Genomic DNA, 20,029 nt, shown 5'->3' with positions numbered 1-20,029 from the left:
AATTTCATATCAAACTGTACCACAATGGAGAGTGGGTACCTTATGGACACTTGTTTGACTACTGGAAAGAAGATCTCTTAGTAGTCGATGCCTTCTTTTTGTGAGTAGCTTTTGGCTACTAGTCGAGCTTTGTATCTCGGAGGTTCAATTCTTGAATATCTATTTGCTACCATTTATGTGCTTCTTCTAAGTTTTTTCTTTAAGCGCTCAGGTATGGTTTCTTGACAGAGAAATCATCTTCTCATTACCTGCATCTTCCATTCTTTCCATTCAGCATTGTCCATCGCTTCTTGATAGGATTCTGGTTCTGCTGTCTCACCATCTTCTGTTGTGTTTTGAGCAAACCCAACCAGATTTAACATTTTCAGTGAATCTCAGAGGAGCTTTGATAGTCCTTCTTGTCTTGTCTCTGACCAGTTGGTAGTTCTCCCACTCGTAATCCTCTGATTCGCTGCTTGAGCTTTGGTCATCTGGTTGATCCTCATCTCTTGATCTAGTTGTAGTTATTTTCTGACTAGCATAAGATATTGCTTCTTCACGATCATTATCTTCATTAGATAACCCCTTCAGCTTTATTCGTATCATGTCCTTGTCTGAGTCAAGTTGTCTCTCCTCGTTGACCCTTTGTGATGCAATATTCTTGAACATTATTCCTTCTTGGAATAATACATCTCTGGACACTACACACTTTCTGTCTTCTAAGAGCCACACTCTGAATCCCTTCACACCAGCAGGATAGCCAACGAAGATACATTTCTTTTCTCTTGGGTTTAGCTTCCCTTGATCCGAGTGTACATAAGCCATTGGCTCAAATCTCCTGAGAATCTTGTAATCAGGTGGATGTCTTGTCCATACTTCATTTGGTATGTCGAAATCAATAGATGAGCTTGGACTTTTGTTTATTACAAACACTGCAATTGAAGCCGCTTCTGCCCAGAACTGTTTTTCCATCCCTGACTCGCTCAACATGCACTTGACCTTGTTCATTATGGTCATGTCCATCCTCTCTGCAACTCCGTTTTGCTGAGGGGTGTAAGCACATGTCATGTACCTTACAACTTCTTCCTCTTTGCAAAAAGAATTGAATTCCTAGTTGTAGAACTCGAGGCTATTGTGCGTTCTCAGAGCTTTAGCCTCTTCCTTGTCTGATTTTCTGCCAACACTTTCCACTCCACAAACTTGCTGAAAGCTTTGTCTTTAGTCTTTATGAAGTAAGTCCATGTCTTCCTGGTAAATTCATCGATAAATGTTATGAAATATTGACATTTACCAAGAGACGATGGAACCGTTGGAGATCCCCACAGATCCAAGTGCACATAATCCATCTTGCTCTTCGTGACATGCTTCGCAGACCCAAAACTGACTCTGTGTGTTTTCTCGTAGACACAATCTTCACAGAACTGCAACTCTTTCACTTTAACCTTATCCAAATGCCTTGTTCTGACCAGTACTTCCAATCCTTTTGAGCCAATGTGTCCCAACCGACTATGCCATAGACTTGTTTCATCATTCATCATGTCTATAGAATTTACTTCTCCAACCAGAGTAGTTGCTTGCAGAAAGTATAGGGTGTTCAATTTCTTCCCTGTTAGAACCATATCTCCTCTTCTTATGATTTTCATGACACCATTCTTTGACTCAAGCCAGCATCATTTGTCTTCAAGTGTTTGTAAAGATATCAGGTTCTTTGACACCGCATGAACATATCTGACATGCGTACGCAGCACTGTAGTTCCATCTTCATTCAGGATCCTGACATCTCCTATGACCCTGACATCTGAGTAAGTATTGTTTTCCATTATGACTTTCCCACTTGAGGTTTCTATGTAGTTCAACAACCAGTTTTTTCTCCCAGTCATGTGAAACGAGTAGCCTGTACCAAGAACCCATGTCTCCGGAGTTACCTCAGCAAATCCAAGTAGAGCATCCGACGCTACTAACGCAGCCGTGTCTGTGGTTTGAGAAGTTACAGTGGAAGCTTCACCTCGAACTGATGATGAGTCTCTTGACTTGTTTCTTTCCTTCCACATGTAACATTGTTTTTTTAAATGACCTTCCTTTCCACAGACCCAACAAGTCTTTCCGCTTCCTCTAAATTTTGATCTGCTTTTGTGCTTCCCCCTGTCTGTCCCTTTGCCCCTTTTGTTTGATCAGCCTCGGTCCTGAAAAAACAAGATATCTGAGTTGTTCTTCAGTAGCTTTCCTATGGACTCAAGCTCCAGTATTTTAGATCTGATGGCTACAGTGATTTCTTCAAGATGAAGAGTTGTCTTGCAGTACTTGAGTGTTTCTCTCAGCTGATCAAACTTTCTAGGTAGAGACATCAGCAAGACTATAGCTTGATCTTCTTCTGGTACTACGACTTTGACATTCTCTAGATCTGAGATCAGCTTGAAGAAATCATTCACGTTCTCTTCTATCGTCATGCCATCACTCATCTTGTACGCATCTAACCTTTGTTTAAGGTATATACGGTTTGGAAGAGATCTTGCCATGAATAGACCATCCAATACTTTGAGCATACCTGCTGTTGTTTTCTCCTTGATGATCTTCCTCAGGACATGGTTCTCAGCGCTCAAGATGATGGTAGATCTGGCCTTTCCTCTCTTCTCCTTGAGAGTTTTAGCCTGAGGTTCCGAAGCTTTTGGTGGTGCAGGGGTGACTTCTCTTTCGTTTGTTCCACCGCCTGCAGACTCTTCACCAACATCAGCCTCTTCTTCTTCTTCTTCTTCAAGTCCTTCGAGAAGAGCCAGTAGATCCAAGTGAGCCAACAGCTTTTCCTTACACAGAATGTAGTTTCCATCACCATCGAACTTTTCCACTTATGCTTTGTTCGATGACATCCTTCAGAGCTTCTTCAGTCGTCGAGGTTATAGTAAAATGGCTTTGATACCAATTTGTGAAAGAACGTTACACCTTGAACTATAAAAGAACAGAACTCAAGTGAGTTTTTTGTTTGTATCAAAGTGTTTAACTCTCAAATCTCTTTTGTTCAGTCGTTTGTTTGGTTGTAATCCAAACAAGTAAGTAAATACACCAAAGATTTAACGAGTTCAGGCCCTTCACCTCGCCCTACGTCTCGCTGAGAAACTTCTCAGAAATCCACCAAGAAACTTTGCTCAAGCTAGAGCCTTTTTAGTGTTCTTACAATCTCTCTCTATCTCACTTACAATTTTTTCTCTCTAACCCATAACCCTAATTAAGCTTACTCGACATTGGGCGCGCCTTCTTCAGACAACGTCAGTACTCGCATGCTTGCTAGTGTGGTCCATCTTCTAGAGTCGGCGATTATCAGAACTTCATCTTGCCTCCTCTAGTTGTATGTACTTCTTCGACAAGATGACACCAAGAGAGAGAGAGAGAGAGAGAGAGTGAAGAGCTTCAGTCTTCGTTTGTCTTTGTCGTCAAACCAAGCCCGACTCCTTGCTGGACCAGAACACTTCATGGACTTCGACTTGGGCTTGAAGAAATGACCCTGCAAAGTGTAGACCAATTCCACACCTCGCAACCCTAAATCCACCTGTGATGAGAATCTTTCAATTCAACCACACACACGTGCTAAGCTTCCTTGACTACTTAAACCAATTCAGAAAAAACAAAGTCCATCACCAAGCTTGTGCCTTCTTCGGGCAACCTGATCCACCATCTCCTTGCACGTGTCCTCTTAAGCAAGCTTGGGAAAGCTTAGATACTTTGTTCCGACGGAGGAGAGCTACTTACGAAGAACACGGTGGTGGATCATCTGATAGTAACCCGTTTGGAAACGGGTCGATCCGGATTCATTTGAGGGAAGAAAAAGAAAAGGAAGAAAACCAAAACTGACACCGTCGTTGTCAAGAAAGATTATTCAAATTCTCTTCGGGGTTATAATTATTAGTCCACTTGATCACTCGATCATATATAAGGTAATAACTTTTTTTCTCGTTCACTCAATAATTAGAGTCCGATCTTTACTTCGACCCGTTAGATAAAACTCTAACTTTGACTGGTGATTTCTTGGAAGAAAAACCCTAATATGAGAAATTATGTTGATATTCTATGATTTCAAAATGCTTCCTGGGTATTTTCAATTTATATGGAGTTTCAGATTCTTACACAAATGAAAAAATGGTTACATGTTCAGTTTTACTTTTATTTAATTATCAAAATTCTATTGCATTTTTTAATTTAATGAAATGTAAAATATAAACTGATAGAAAATTGCATTAAATTCGTAAACTCGGTAACAAAAGTTTTACTTTACAATTATATTTTAAGAAATGTAGGGATTATTTACTAGGACGATAACGAATTTAAGATTTTTTAATATAAAACTCAATGCTATAACTTATTAAATTTTAGCTTAATCTCAACCTATAAATTAACTTAGTTCCTTCATGGTGTGTGTATATAGCTCAATTTATTTTTAATAATTAGATATAAGAGCAATTTGGGTCAAAAACATAGAACTCTTACGAAATTAGGTAAATATGAAAGAGGGAGAAGTTGTGCCAGCGTGTCACGGTTTAGGGACGCGAGAAGACGATACTACCCTTCTGGTTTAGCAAGTCGACTTCCTGATTATAGGGTCCTAGGTCAGTGTCTGACAGGAAAGATTTACAGAGATTTGGCACTGCAGTGTAAAGATTTGTTTTGGATTTTAGAAGATTACATTGGTAACCGATATTCTATATTCTGCAGTTCTCCTAACTGTGGCTTGGAATCTGGTGATGACCATGACGATAACTCGAGCAGCAGCGACATAGTGCTGATCCTTTCTCTTTCTTTAACAGTGTGATGACTATTGGTTTGGTTGTGAGAAAGTATATACATAGGCGGAGAGCTTTATCCGAGACTCATGGGCGGAGCTTCGTCGGAGACACAAGGCGGGGAGCTTGGCCAGAGACACATGGGCCGAAAGGTAGACCAGAGACGCAGTGGCCGAGATTTTCGCGGGAGACGCAGTGGCCGAAAGCTTCACCGGAGACGCAAATGCGGCCGAGAAATCTTACTTCGTTAAATGACCATTTAGATGGTTGTATTAAATTATAACTGGTACCATAATTTGTTAGATGTATATTTAGTTGAATATACAACTAAGCAGATTCATGATTTTAACCTAATACCATAATAACTAATACCCAAAACCCTAAGCCCAATAGTAACTCCGGAACCCAAACTCTAATGTCTAACCCCAAAACCCAAACACTAAACTCTATACCCTTATTACTATATCCTAAACCCTATACCCTTATTCTCAACCCTACCACCTCCGCCCTAATGTAAGTGTAAACAAGTTATGTAGAAAACTAAATTTGTATACAGTTTACTATCGATTTAACCGTCTAACATCTACGTTCACCTAAAACGATAACGTTTAAAATTTCCGCTTAGCCGGATACTTTTTGAATGAACCGAGTGTTGTAACTGTTGACCGGCCAAATCGATTGTTTCTATATTAACGGTACATAGGTTAATAAACGCTTAACTCAAACAAAAAATCCAATGCCCTGAATACTAAACTCTAAACCCGAAATACTAAACCCTAAACCCAATAGGAAGCCCAAAACCCAAACCCTAGTCACTAAATCCTAAACCTTAAACCCAATAGTAACCCCGGAACCCAAAAACCCTAGTCATTAAACCCTAAACCCAATACTAAACCCCTTAAACCCAATAGGAACCCCTGAACCCAAACCTCCACGTAAGTGTAAACAATTATCTAGAAAATTGATTTCTTATACATTTATGTATCTTGTTAACCGGATACTTTGTCCTTTCACCCTAAACAATAATGTATTAAAGTTCATCTTAGCCGGATATTGTTATAATTACCGGTCGGTTGTAAATATTGACCGGTTAAATAGTTAGACTCCATATTGCGGGTACATAACTTTATAAGAATCAAGATCATAACTATGACATATGAAATGAATATACGAGTAACGTTTAGGCAATGTTTTCGTTGATCACCCTAAACCCTAAACCCTAAGCCCTAAACCCCGAAACCCAAAAACCCTAGTCATTAAACCCTAAACCTAATACTAAACCCTAAACCTAATAGGAACCCCTGAACCCAAACCTCCACGTAAGTGTAAACAAATTATCTAGAAAACTGATTTCTTATACATTTATGTATCTTGTTAACCGGATACTTTTTCCTTTCACCCTAAACGATAATGTATTAAAGTTCATCTTAGCCGGATATTGTTATAATTACCGGTCGGTTGTAAATATTGACCGGTTAAATAGTTTGACTCCATATTGCGGGTGCATAACTTTATAAGAATCAAGATCATAACTATGACATATGAAATGAATATACGAGTAACGTTTAGGCAATGTTTTTGTTGATCACGACAAATTATTAGACAGCTAATATTATATATACACCTTTAAAAATGAGTTACTTGAGATTATAATCCGATTTTTTTTAATATCAAATTGTTATACAGTCAATATATTATTTACACGGTTAACGAACAAGAAGATTTTATATGACACGTCAACCTTACAACATATATAACATATATATCAAGTGGAGACACAACGGTGAAGAAATTTGTCGAAGATGCCGTGGCGGAGGGCTTCACTGGAGACACGGGGGGTACAAGAGCTTGACCGGGGGCGCATAGACCGAGAACTTCACCGGAGACTAGCGACTGAGAGCTTCACCGGAGACGCAGTGGCAGAGAGCTTCTCCGACGGCGAAAATCCTTTCCGGCATAAGACAAGGGGGCCTCCGCGTTCCGTCGTTCTCCTCCATACAGTGCTTGAGTTAGAGCAGAAAATTATTTAATTTTGGAATGAGAGAATGAGAGAGAGAGAAAGGCCTAATGTCAAATTTTCGAGTCTCGAATTATTTCGTATAACCGCCAGTAACTGATACGCAACCTCTGACAAAGAGATTTGGTAGAGAATAGATCTTTGCATATCTTACAGGAAGATTTGCTCTACTTCTTCGGTTAATGAGAGGTTTATGAAGTAGGTGTAGCAGGGTAAAAAGATACCATGAACAGTTTCCATTTTTCATGCATTTGGTATTTGGCCAATATCGTGTAAGTGTGTTGGTAGAGCTTCTAATTTCTCAAAAGCATGATTATCCGCTTGTTCCTTAATTACGCTATGGATTGTCACTATATGGTGTATACATGTTTGGTAATTGTTGGTATAATATTCGTAGCTTTATATAGCTTCAATGGTCAGTGTCTTGATTTTCAAAAACTTTATTGTTTATAATATATACTGACTGAAATTAAAAAAAAAAATTGAAATAAAAGTGTCAATATTTTTTTTGCGATCTAAGATAAACATAAACTCGATAATTTAATATGCTTAGTTATTAAATACTATCCAAAATGCTTCACTCTTGGATGGAATTCTGAGATACATTGAAGGATGCCTTGTCCAGAGTTCATTTTACTTCACACATCCGTTCCTACATCGAAGGAGGAAATAATCTTTTGAAGACAAAAGGTATTGCCCTTTGGCATAAAAAAACAATGACTGAAAACACGGGAAATCGGTCGATTGATACCTCAACATAGTGTCGCGGTCCCGATCAGTACATATACTCGAACCCTGTGCTAAAACATACATCAACACATAATATATTCAAATTTCATACATTAACTAACAAAATTCGGGTTTTACATGACCAATTACCCGTTAGTCAAAAATAACAAAATCTGAGTTCAATATGTGGCTTTTATATTTTAAATAATTAATAATTAGTAAAAAACACTATCCATAATAGAGGAAAGGGGGGCTCAAACCTGGGTCCATTAACCACTGTGACAAACACAATGTTTTGATTGTATTATCTATAGTTTTCTATTTATACCTAATAAATATTTCATTCATATATGGCAATTATTTAAATAAATAATAAAAATAAACTTTTTACTCTCTCAAATAATTGTTTTCGAAATATTTTTTTTTCAAATTCAAAATTTTTATAAAAAAAATATATCCAATTTTTTTTTCCAATATTTTGAAAATTTTGTTTTGAATTTCGAAAATGCTTTTTTGAAACTATTTTTAAAAAATTATTTATTATTTATTTATTATTTCTTAGAATTCAAAACCACATCTCAACTCTAAACTTTAAGTCTATATTAATTAATTCTAAGGAGATGAATGTATATTTACCTTTAATAAAACCTCCACAGTTGAAGAATTAGAGCTTCGGCTGAAATAAAAAAATAAAAATAGTTTCAGAATTCGATAATTAAAAAAAATTTAAAAAGTTTAAATTTAAAATCATATATTTCGAAAACTAAAAAATATATATATATTTTTTTATTATTTATATTTATTCAATAATTATTTGAAAAAAAATATTTGAATGAAATATTCATTAGATATAAATAGGAAACAATAGAGAATATAATCAACAAATCGTGTCTGGTACAATGGTTAATGGACCCGTTGAAATACTGTGACCCAGGTTTGAGTCTCCCCCACCTCCCTTTATAGACAATTTTTTATTAATTATTTGAAATATAAAAAAACCATGTAATTGTTATGAAAGTCAGAAAAAGCAGCTACCGTTTTCGTTGAAAATATAAAAAGATATGGGATCCGCTTCACTATTTGCACAGTGAATTTCTCTTCTATATAAACGATCGTTTCGATCATTGTAAACACACCATTCATTCTCCTTCTAATAACACATCCTCTCTTGTTATCAGTATTATCTTCTCCTACGGGTATAAAATTTTGCCCTTATTTAAATTCCCGCGATACAATAAAATTCCAGTTCTTTTTATAACACGTTATCAGCACGATCACTCTGCGATTCGGTAAAATTTATTTGTATCATTTATACCCTGTTATAATGGTCGGTATACCGCCTCTACTATTATTTATATCATGTTATAATGGCCGGAATACCGCCTATATTATTTACTAGTAATTTAATTTATTTATTGGTCGGCCGAGCCGCCTTATATTCTGTTTATTATTTATTGGTCGGCCGAGCCGCCTTATATTCTGTTTATTATTTATTGGTCGGCCGAGCCGCCTTATATTCTGTTTATTATTAATTGGTCGGCCGAGCCGCCGTATAATTTATTTATTACTCTGCATTGATCGGCTGAGCCGTCGCATGATTTGTTGTCATAACATAAATATTTCATTGCCATAATTTTTACTTTTATGAAATTTTATAGATTTGATTGACCGTTTAATACGATATTTTCAGACTGATTTTTAGTGCACTCGATTTAACCCCAACGGTCACAAAGAATTTTTTCAAAATTTCCCTTTCTCCAACGGTCATGAACAGTGATTTTCATCTATAAATACAACTCATTTTCACTCCATTTCATCATCCAAAACATATCATCTTCTCTCAAAAATTTCAAATCGCTCTCCTCCGATTTTTCATTTCAAGAAAGATGATTCGCGCACTTTTGTTTTTATGTGCCATTTTTATTTGTGTTTCTATTTATGGTTTATTCGTTGGAGAATTTACTCCGAGTGAATTTAAGATGAATATCGGTTTAATTTTCTTTACATCGCTTCTCCTTGTAATTGCTTGCATGATTAATGTAAACGGTTCCTTTTAATATCAATAATATTCTAATAATTTTTATTTATGTACTTTAGAAATACAAATGGCAAAAATCGAGAAACTTCAGTTTCCGGCATTGGAAGTAACTGGCACAAACTACACGGCATGGGTTACAAACATGGAGCTTCATCTAGATTCCGAGAAAATACTCGAAACAATAAAAGAAGGCAATATATCAACCTCTCATGAAAAGGCTAAGGCCGTGATATTTCTGAGAAGGCATCTAGATGAAAATCTTACGCATGATTATGCGAGAACCAAAGATCCCTTAGATCTTTGGAAAGCTCTGAAGGAGAGGTTTGATAACCAAAAGAAAATTACTCTCCCCCATGCACTCGATGAGTGGAAAAATCTACGATTTCAAGATTTTGAAAAAGTGGAAACGTACAATTCCGCTATATTGAGAATAGCGGCGCAATTAGATTATTGCGGTAAGCCTGTCTCGGAAGCAGAAATGCTCGAGAAAACTTACCAAACGTTCCACAAAAATCATTATGTTCAACAAGAACAATATAGAAATTGTGGGTATACGAGGTTCTCTGAACTCGCTGTGGCGCTTATAATAGCGGAGAGAAATAATGAACTCCTCATTAAAAACCACAATGCCCGACCAACGGGAACAAAAGCATTTCCTGAGGTAAATGCAACGGATATAAAAAATCCGGAAAAAAAAAATTATTCCTATCGTGGGCGTGGTCGTGGCAGTGGTCACAATCGTGGTTTTGGTCGTGGTCGTGGTTATCGATTTAACCGCAACCATGAAAGGAGTAACAACCCAAGAGGAAGGGGATCCAACACATGGAATCGATCTGATCGGGTAAAAGGGAAAGAAACCCAAGAAAACCCTACTCATAAAAATGAGAACGTCTGTTACAGATGTGGATCGAAGGGACACTGGTCTCAAGTATGTCGAACTCCTCGGCATCTATGCCAATTGTACCAAGAATCTATTAAAGGCAAGGCAAAGGAAGTAAATCTCAATGAACACCTTGTGGGTACAACATCGACATACCTCGAATCCTCTGACTTTATGGGAGATTTCGACGAGGCCACTCATCAAAATAATTGAAGTGCTTGTACTGATCAAGCTTAATAATGCCTAGTGATGCCATAAAATATTATGTATTTCACTTTCAAATAATGTTGTATTTCAAAATATCTAATGTATAATTATTGTGTACTTGTTATTGATGCATAATATGTTTACTTATGAAAGTTTATTTTCTTTATTGATATTAACTGTGTGTTACAGAAATGGATAAGAAAGCAAATGGAACAACAACTAAACAAATTGGTAGAGAAGTTTGCATACCAGATAGTGGCACAACGCACACTATACTGAAGGATAAGAGATATTTCTCTACTTTAAAGTCAGTAAAAATGACTATAAACACAATATCAGGTCCTACAGACCTGATCGAAGGAATTGGCAAGGCGAACTTTATGTTGCCTAATGGAACAAAGTTTTCCATAGATAATGCCTTATATTCTCCAAATTCTAAGAGAAATTTGCTGAGTTTCAAAGATATATACCGTCAAGGGTATAACACTCAGTCTGCAACTGAGAATGGAAAGAAGTATTTGTATATAACTTCTGAAAAATCAGGCAAAGGCCTTGTACTGGAAAAATTTCCAGAACTTCCTTCTGGATTGCATCACACTTATATTGATGTTATAGAATCACATCTTGTGATAAAAAAGAATCCAGAAGATGTTACATTATGGCATGATCGCCTTGGTCATCCAGGCACTACAATGATGCGAAAAATCATTGAAAGCTCACATGGTCATTCAATAAAAACCCAAGATATATACCAAAGTAATAAAATGACATGTGATGCGTGTGCTCTTGGGAAATTAATCATAAGACCATCACCAACCAAAGTTGACAAAGAATCACCAAAGTTTTTGGAAAGAATCCAAGGTGATATTTGTGGACCAATACATCCACCGTGTGGACCATTCTACTACTTTATGGTATTAATCGATGCATCGAGTAGATGGTCACATGTTTGTTTGTTATCATCTCGAAATATGGCATTTGCGAGATTTCTAACTCAGATAATCAAATTAAGAGCACAGTTCTCAGATTATCCAATTAAAAGAGTTAGATTAGATAACGCTGGTGAATTCACATCCCAAGCTTTTAATGATTATTGTATGGTATCAGGGATTGAAGTAGAGCATTCTGTTGCTCATGTTCATACACAAAATGGTTTGGCAGAATCATTAATTAAACGGCTGCAACTAATTGCAAGGCCATTGATCATGAGATCAAAACTCCCAACCTCTGTATGGGGACATGCTATTTTGCATGCAGAAGCACTAATTCGGATAAGACCAAGTGCATACCATAGATATTCCCCATTACAGTTAGCATTTGGAAAAGAACCAAATATCTCTCATCTAAAAATCTTTGGTTGTGCGGTTTATATTCCAATAGCACCACCACAACGTACAAAGATGGGACCGCAAAGACGGTTGGGAATATATATTGGCTGTGATTCTCCATCAATAATAAGATACCTAGAACCACAAACTGGTGATGTGTTTTCGGCACGATTTGCCGATTGTCATTTCAATGAGAAAGAATTCCCAACTCTAGGGGGAGACAATAAACAAGTAGGAAAAGAGATCAAATGGAGTGTACCATCGTTATTACACCTTGATCCTCCTACGAAACAGTCAGAACTAGAAGTTCGACGTATCATGCATTTACAAAATATAGCAAATCAGCTACCTGATGCATTTGCTGATACCAAAATGGTAACTAAATCACATATACCCGCTGCAAATACTCCTGCTCGTATTGAAATACCACAAAATGGTGGAACGGCAGTTGATACACGTGAATCAGGAACACGTTTAAAGCGCGGTAGACCTATTGGTTCAAAGGATAAACTTCCTAGAAAACGTAAGGAATGTGAAAAGCATGATACTCCCAAAATAACAGAAAATATTTTGGACGAAGAAAATTGTGAATCTAATGACAATATAAAGCATCTTGAATCTGAAGGAAATCATGAGATTTCTATCAATTACATCCATAATGGAAAGATATGGAAACGAAATGAGATGGATGATATTGATGACGTTTTCTCATACCTTTTAGCAAAGGAAATAAATGAAGAAAACGAAGATCCAGAACCAAAGTCTGTATATGAATGTCAAAAGAGACATGACTGGATAAAATGGAAAGATGCAATTCAAGTCGAATTAGATTCGCTTAACAAACGAAATGTATTCGGACCTATTGTGCTCACACCCAAAGATGTAAAACCAGTTGGGTACAAATGGGTGTTTGTCCGAAAAAGAAATGAGAAAAACGAGATTACGAGATACAAAGCTCGTCTCGTAGCCCAAGGTTTCTCTCAAAGGCCAGGAATTGATTATGAGGAAACTTATTCTCCTGTTATGGACGCAATCACATTTAGATTCTTGATGAGCCTAGCGGCCAATAAAAATTTAGAAATGCGTCTCATGGATGTTGTTACGGCATATTTATATGGATCATTAGATACTGATATCTATATGAGAATCCCAGATGGATTTAAAATGCCAGAAATGTTAAGTTCTAAACCTAAAGAGTTATGTGCAATAAAATTGCAAAGATCATTATATGGGTTAAAACAATCTGGACGAATGTGGTATAATCGTCTCAGCGAACACTTAACAAAAGAAGGATACACGAATGATCCTATATGCCCTTGTGTTTTCATAAAGAAAACAACATCCGGATTTGTGATAATCGCGGTGTACGTTGATGATCTTAATATTATTGGAACTCAAAACGAAATCCAAAAGGCATCAAACTATCTGAAAGGAGAATTTGAGATGAAGGATCTCGGGCAGACAAAATATTGTCTAGGATTACAAATTGAGCATTCTCAAAATGGTATATTTGTACACCAGACTACATATACCAAACGAGTATTGAAACGCTTTAACATGGATAAAGCAACTCCTCTTAGCACCCCGATGGTCGTTAGATCACTTAATGTTGAAAATGATCCGTTTCGACCATCCGAGGAAAATGAGGAAATACTTGGTCCTGAAACTCCATACTTAAGTGCAATTGGAGCTCTTATGTATCTTGCAAATTGTACTCGGCCTGACATATCTTTTGCCATTAATCTTTTAGCGAGATTCAGTCCGTCTCCTACGCGAAGACATTGGAATGGAATTAAACATGTCTTTCGTTACCTTCAAGGAACGACTGATTTAGGCTTGTTTTATCCTAAAAGTTCAAAAGGTCAAATGATTGGTTTTGCAGATGCAGGTTATTTGTCAGATCCACACAAAGCTCGATCCCAGACAGGATATGTTTTTACAATTGGAGGCACCGCCATATCTTGGCGTTCTCAGAAGCAGACACTTGTTGCTACTTCTTCAAATCACGCTGAGATCATTGCACTCCATGAAGCAAGTAGAGAATGTGTATGGCTAAGATCAATAAGCCGACACATCTGTTCAAGCAGTGGGATTGACGAAAATACGGAGCCAACTATTCTATATGAAGATAACGCGGCATGTGTTGCTCAAACGAAGGAAGGATATATCAAAAGCGATAGAACCAAACATATACCCCCGAAGTTTTTCTCATACACGCAAGAGCTTGAGAAGAATAAAGAGATTGAAGTAAGATATGTTCAATCATGCGACAATGCAGCTGACCTCTTCACAAAATCACTTCCGACTTCAGTATTCAGAAAACATTTCCATAACATTGGAATGCGTAATCAGAAGGATATATGACTGCTTAATCGAGGGGAAGCTTACGTAGTTGTACTCTTTTTACCTTACTATGGTTTTTCCCATTGGGTTTTCCTAGAAAGGTTTTTAACGATGCAACAAAGATGTTAAGCGAGAGTGGATAGTGACACCGGTCCCCAAGGGGGAGTGTTATGAAAGTCAGAAAAAGCAGCTACCGTTTTCGTTGAAAATATAAAAAGATGTGGGGCCCGCTTCACTATTTGCACAGTGAATTTCTCTTCTATATAAACGATCGTTTCGATCATTGTAAACACACCATTCCTTCTCCTTCTAATAACACATCCTCTCTTGTTATCAGTATTATCTTCTCCTACGGGTATAAAATTTTGCCCTTATTTAAATTCCCGCGATACAATAAAATTCCAGTTCTTTTTATAACAGTAATCAATATGTAACAGATATATCAAATTTCGTTATCTTTGCCTAACAGGTAATGGTCAATGTATGTAAAAGCTAAATTTGTTAGTTGATGTATGAATTTTGAATATATTATGTGTTGATGTATGTTTTAGCACCGGATCCGAGTGTATATACCATCTTTGTTGAGGCATGAATTGACCGATTTCTCCTGGAAACACACCGTCTTTGTTGAGGCATGAATTGACCGATTTCTCCTGGAAACACATTTAATCATGCCTTTGTCAAACTAGGCTTTACAAATTTGTATCATCCGCCTAAAAGACCAAGATAGAGAATGGGCTGAAATAGAAAAAGAAAATCAGAATATATTATTTCCAAAACATCTTTACCACATCAAACCCCGCAGACTTTAAGGGTGATGCTTTATTGGGCTTAAATGGATCTTAATTTTACGCCATCGGGCCTGCATCAATACTTTCCGTCTGAAATTAGGTTCTCTCCTTCTCATGCATCTCCCTGTTTTTACTTTTCAGTTGTGCTATTTTGTTTTTGGTAGACGATGTGTTTCTTATAATATTGTACAATATTAATGTGTGAATAATAAGTGTGCATCGTATAAAGGAATCGACTACGTGGATTCATTATTTGCCACTAACTTCACCACATATATGTCATAACCTTCCAAATTTGACCGCAACATATTCATTACAATGACGTTACAAAGTAAAGTTGTTCCCTACATTTTGTTAATATAACTATAACAGTAATCATAATGATTACTTTTTAATTATAGTCATCATAACCGGTAACGTTTAAAGTATTTTGTTTTTAGCAGTACTAGATTTATATGTATTTTTCAATTCAAAAAAAATAATGTATAATATTGTATTATATTATTTAAAGAATATAAAATAAGACTACATAACATAAATATATTTTTAAAATTTTCTTTGTGGAAATCATTATGTTGTTTGATTGTTGTACTTGATTCACATATTTGCATAGATATTTGTGATAAATGAATAATTATATTTTTATTATCAGTAAATAATATATATTTATTATATAATATAAGAAAAATGAAATTATTTACTTTTTAAACAAATTTATCTCATGTTGGGAATTCGGTTATAGACATATCATATTCGAATGAGACATTTTTACAGTTATCAATCTTCTTAACAGTCAAGAAACAAATCTGAATATCAAAACAATATCTCATACGATCTCTTTAGGGAATAACTGCTCTGAAGAAATTGAATTTAAGCATAAAAAAGGACTGGAAATGGATGTGCAGATGTGTTATCTAAGTCAGCTTTACAAAATACTATTCATAGTTCATATATCATTTATGTCAATCCTATTTTTTTGTCCATCCTTTCTTAAACATCTTGAAATAACTAATGATAATTAATAATAAACTTTTGGCTAGGAAAAAAAAATCAAATTTGTCTAATTATTGTTTAATTTGTTTAAGTGATATATGTATTTCTCAATTCAAAAAAATAATTTATAATATTGTATTACATTATTTAAAGAATAAAATAAGACTACATAACATAAATATATTTTTTAATTTTTTTTTGTGGAAATCATTATGTTTTTTGATTGTTGTACTTGATTCACATATTTGCATAGATATTTGTGATAGATGAATAACTATATTTTTATTATCAGTAAATAATATATATTTATTATATAATATAAGAAAAATGAAATTATTTACTTTTTAAACAAATTTGTCTCATATTGGGGACTCGGTTATAGACATATCATATTCGAATAAGACATTTTTACAGTTATCAATCTTCTTAACAGTCAAGAAACAAATCTGAATATCAAAACAATATCTCATACGATCTCTTTGTGAAATAACTGCTCTGAAGAAATTGAATTTAGGCATCAAAAATGATTCGAAATGGATGTGCAAATATCTTATCTAAGTCAGCTTTACAAGTACTATTCATAGTTCATATATAATTTATATCCATCCTATTTTTTTGTCCATCCTTTCTTAAACATCTTGAAATAACTGATGCTAATTAATAATAAACTTTTGGCTAGCAAAAAAAATCAAATTTTCTAATTATCGCTTAAATATTTTATTAATATTGTCTAAGAAACTTTCAAGTGATATCATAGTTTAATTTTTATTAGTTTTTTTTTTGTTAATTTTTAGACTTTTTTGTATTTAAGATTTTTTCCATATTAAGCTTCTATTTCTTTCACAGAATTGATATATATATATGTCATAAAAATTACCATCAAATCAGTTTTACTTATTTCTTATTTTGTTTTTAATGAAAATACACTTTTTAAATAATTTAATTTAAAATAAAATTATATATTAATTTGTTGTATTCTAAGAATTTGATTGATTTAATTAATTTGCTTTGTGGATAACTTAAAAAGTTTTCATATGAATCGGGGAAAGCAAACTTATGTTGTTATATTATATTTATTTTTGTATATAGAATCTATATATAATGCTAGTGTAATAAAGAAAGAACAATTTTTTTTTGTAACTTCAAAAAAATACATTATTACAATTTGAAATTAATCAAAACTGAATAAAATGGTAATTAAATATTTGTAAATCTAATTGTTTTTTATCTTGTTTAGTTGGATTCTCATGAAAAGAAATCGATAGGTTAAACAAATGTTTCAAAATTTGTTGTGTTATTGTTTTGTCTACAAAATTTATTGAATTGATATATTTAATTATTGCACCCTTAAATAATATTTTATTAAGACATTAAAGAACTATGTTTTATGTTGTTTTGTCAAAATTGTACAAAAATCTATGCTTTTTCATATTTATCACGAAAATTTATATGTTAAACTTACTTTTACAAAATTCTTAACTTTGTCACGAGAATAAAATTCTATGCTTTTTCATATTTGTCAATGTTCTCACACTTTCAAAAAATATATTAGCTTAGTCACTTACTTTTTTTTTTTTACAAAACAAAGTATCGGAGTCTTGAAAGTTGAATTCATATTATTGTAACTGTATATAAGAGTTTGTGATTACATACTTAGTGATTCTTGTATATGTTTCCAAGAAAGTTTCAATGGCTTAGTTTTTTCGATTTTTCCCTTTGCATTGTTTTTTCATTTTTTACGAAAAAATAAATGAGATGACGTGACAACTTCGGACTCTCTGATTGATTGATTTTCCTATCATCCGTGGACACCTTCTTCATGGCTTATATTTGCCTTTTAGTATTGTATATTGATGTTACAACGTAATCTTTTATTTCACATAAAGTTTTGTTTTCATACTTACATAATACAAGGAAGACAAGAAAAACGTAATATATATCTTTTAGTCAGCCTTGTTCTTTAGATATTTCTCATCTTTTCATGTCGACCTAAAAGATATTTCTCATATAAATACTCAAACTTGTCGCTTCAAAACGAAGATACAAAGATATTATTCTTAAGTTCTTATACGAGACCATACGAACAACGGTCGATAAAAGGGCAAAAGCGAAAAAAATCAAACAAATGAAAACATCTCAACAACAACATCGTTGCGGTTCGACACTAGTACAAACCATCAATGCTCCATTGCCTCTGGTGTGGTCAATACTACGACGTTTTGACTACCCGCAAGCCTATAAACAATTCGTGAAAACGTGCGATCTAAGCTCCGGCGATGGAGGAGAAGGCTCTGTCCGTGACGTGACGGTGGTTTCCGGTCTTCCGGCGGGTTACAGCATAGAGAGGTTAGATGAGCTAGACGATGAGTCTCACGTAATGGCGATTAGCATTATTGGCGGTGACCACCGTCTCCTTAATTACCGGTCTAAAACGACGGCGTTTGTGGCGGCAGAGGAGGAGGAGAAGACGGTGGTGGTGGAGAGTTATATGGTGGATGTGCCGAAAGGAAATAGTGTGGAGGAAACAACGTCCTTTGCTGATACCATCGTTGGGTTTAATCTTAAGTCATTGGCTAAGCTCTCGGAGAATATGGCACCCAAGCGAAAATCGTAGTTCTAAAATTTGTAGTAGTTAAGTTATAGTTTTAAAGTTGTAAGAATTAAAACCCTTATTCAAGGAGAGTTTAGAACTTTAGATAGTAATGTAGCCATATCAGAGGGGAAATAACGAAGGTACTTTGTATAATATTAATTAAGTACATGTGTTTTGTGAAATAACTGAAAAGAAAATTTAAAGAAAAAGAAAAAGACAACTATCTATGTATGAACGGTACGAGTAAAAAAATTTTTTTGTCTATAATGTTCACGTTGAAATGAATGAAGGGTTGAGCCTGAATTATTTTCTTTTTGAACAACTGAATTCAAATTAGAAATTAGGGCCAACCCAATTGGAGTTCATGTTACACAATCAGCAGGTCCATTCTATTTTTAGGGACAAAGAAAAAGAAACAGAAAGACAAAAAACACGATAGGGTTTTGATATCTAATAGAACTCAGTGGAAATTCTTCGGTTTTTCCTTCGAAACGATAGCTCTGACGAGCTCGAGGGAGTCTTATCGAATCCAGACTTTAGTGTATCCAAGGTGAATCGCGTGAGATAAGGCCGAACGGATCGCCAATCCCTCTGCGAGGAGTGGTGATTTCACATCTGATTGCACTTGAAAACGGGGGGGGGGGGGGGGGGGGGGGGGGGGGGGGGGGGGTGGCGCCAATCCCTCTGCGAGGAGTGGTGATTTCACATCTGATTGTACTTGAAAACCTTGTTGTTGGGGGGGGGGGGGGGGGGGGGGGGGGCGTTGGGTACTATGAAGATCCAGGGGGGGGGGGGATCCAGCCAAGTCATGTTTCCTTTGTTGATGGATTCCAAGCAGCGTCCGTGTTACATAGAACGGTCCCTATCGGGATCGCGGGGGTCAATGATCGTGTCGGAGCTTTTGTCTGATCGTTTGTGGGTTTCAAGTCTGATTGCGCCGAGGACCATTCCTTAGCACTTACTACCGCCTTTGTGATCACAATCAAGGGAGATGTGTGTCTATACTCGAATAGGAGTTGATTGCGAGCATTCCAAATCATCCAAATTATCCAGGAGAAGATGTCGCCAGTGATACCCGTTGGTGGTAAGCAAATCCACTTCGCCGATTCTTTTAATGCTTCCAGTAAGGAAGAACATGACATAGAGAAGAAGGGCGTGAGAAGAGGAGGTAGGTCCCAGACCTGAGAGGCGAAAGTACAGTAGAGAAAAAGGTGATCAATTGATTTGATTCCTCCGCAGAAAGCACAGCTCGTGTTTTGAATCACTCCGCGTATTTGGAGATTGTCTCCAGTGGGTATAGCTTCATGTAGGATTTTTCAAATAGCTTGATCTTCGGCAAATAGCTTGATCTTCGGCAGCTTA

General features: G+C 35.7%; 1 protein-coding gene across 1 annotated transcript; it reads left to right on the top strand.

Moving 5' to 3' along the window:
• The first annotated feature begins 17,870 nt into the window (after nt 1-17,870).
• Nucleotides 17,871-18,882, top strand: LOC106436369 (abscisic acid receptor PYL11). The gene has a single exon (XM_013877328.3). It carries the CDS (start codon nt 18,200-18,202, stop codon nt 18,686-18,688), a length of 489 nt encoding a protein of 162 aa, XP_013732782.1. The 5' UTR covers nt 17,871-18,199; the 3' UTR covers nt 18,689-18,882.
• Nucleotides 18,883-20,029: the final 1,147 nt, after the last annotated feature.

Source organism: Brassica napus, chromosome C7, assembly GCF_020379485.1.
Source record: "Brassica napus cultivar Da-Ae chromosome C7, Da-Ae, whole genome shotgun sequence".
In the NCBI taxonomy this organism is placed as follows: domain Eukaryota; kingdom Viridiplantae; phylum Streptophyta; class Magnoliopsida; order Brassicales; family Brassicaceae; genus Brassica; species Brassica napus.
The sequence above is the reverse complement of the archived record's forward strand: the minus strand, read 5'-3'. Positions and strand labels throughout refer to the sequence as shown.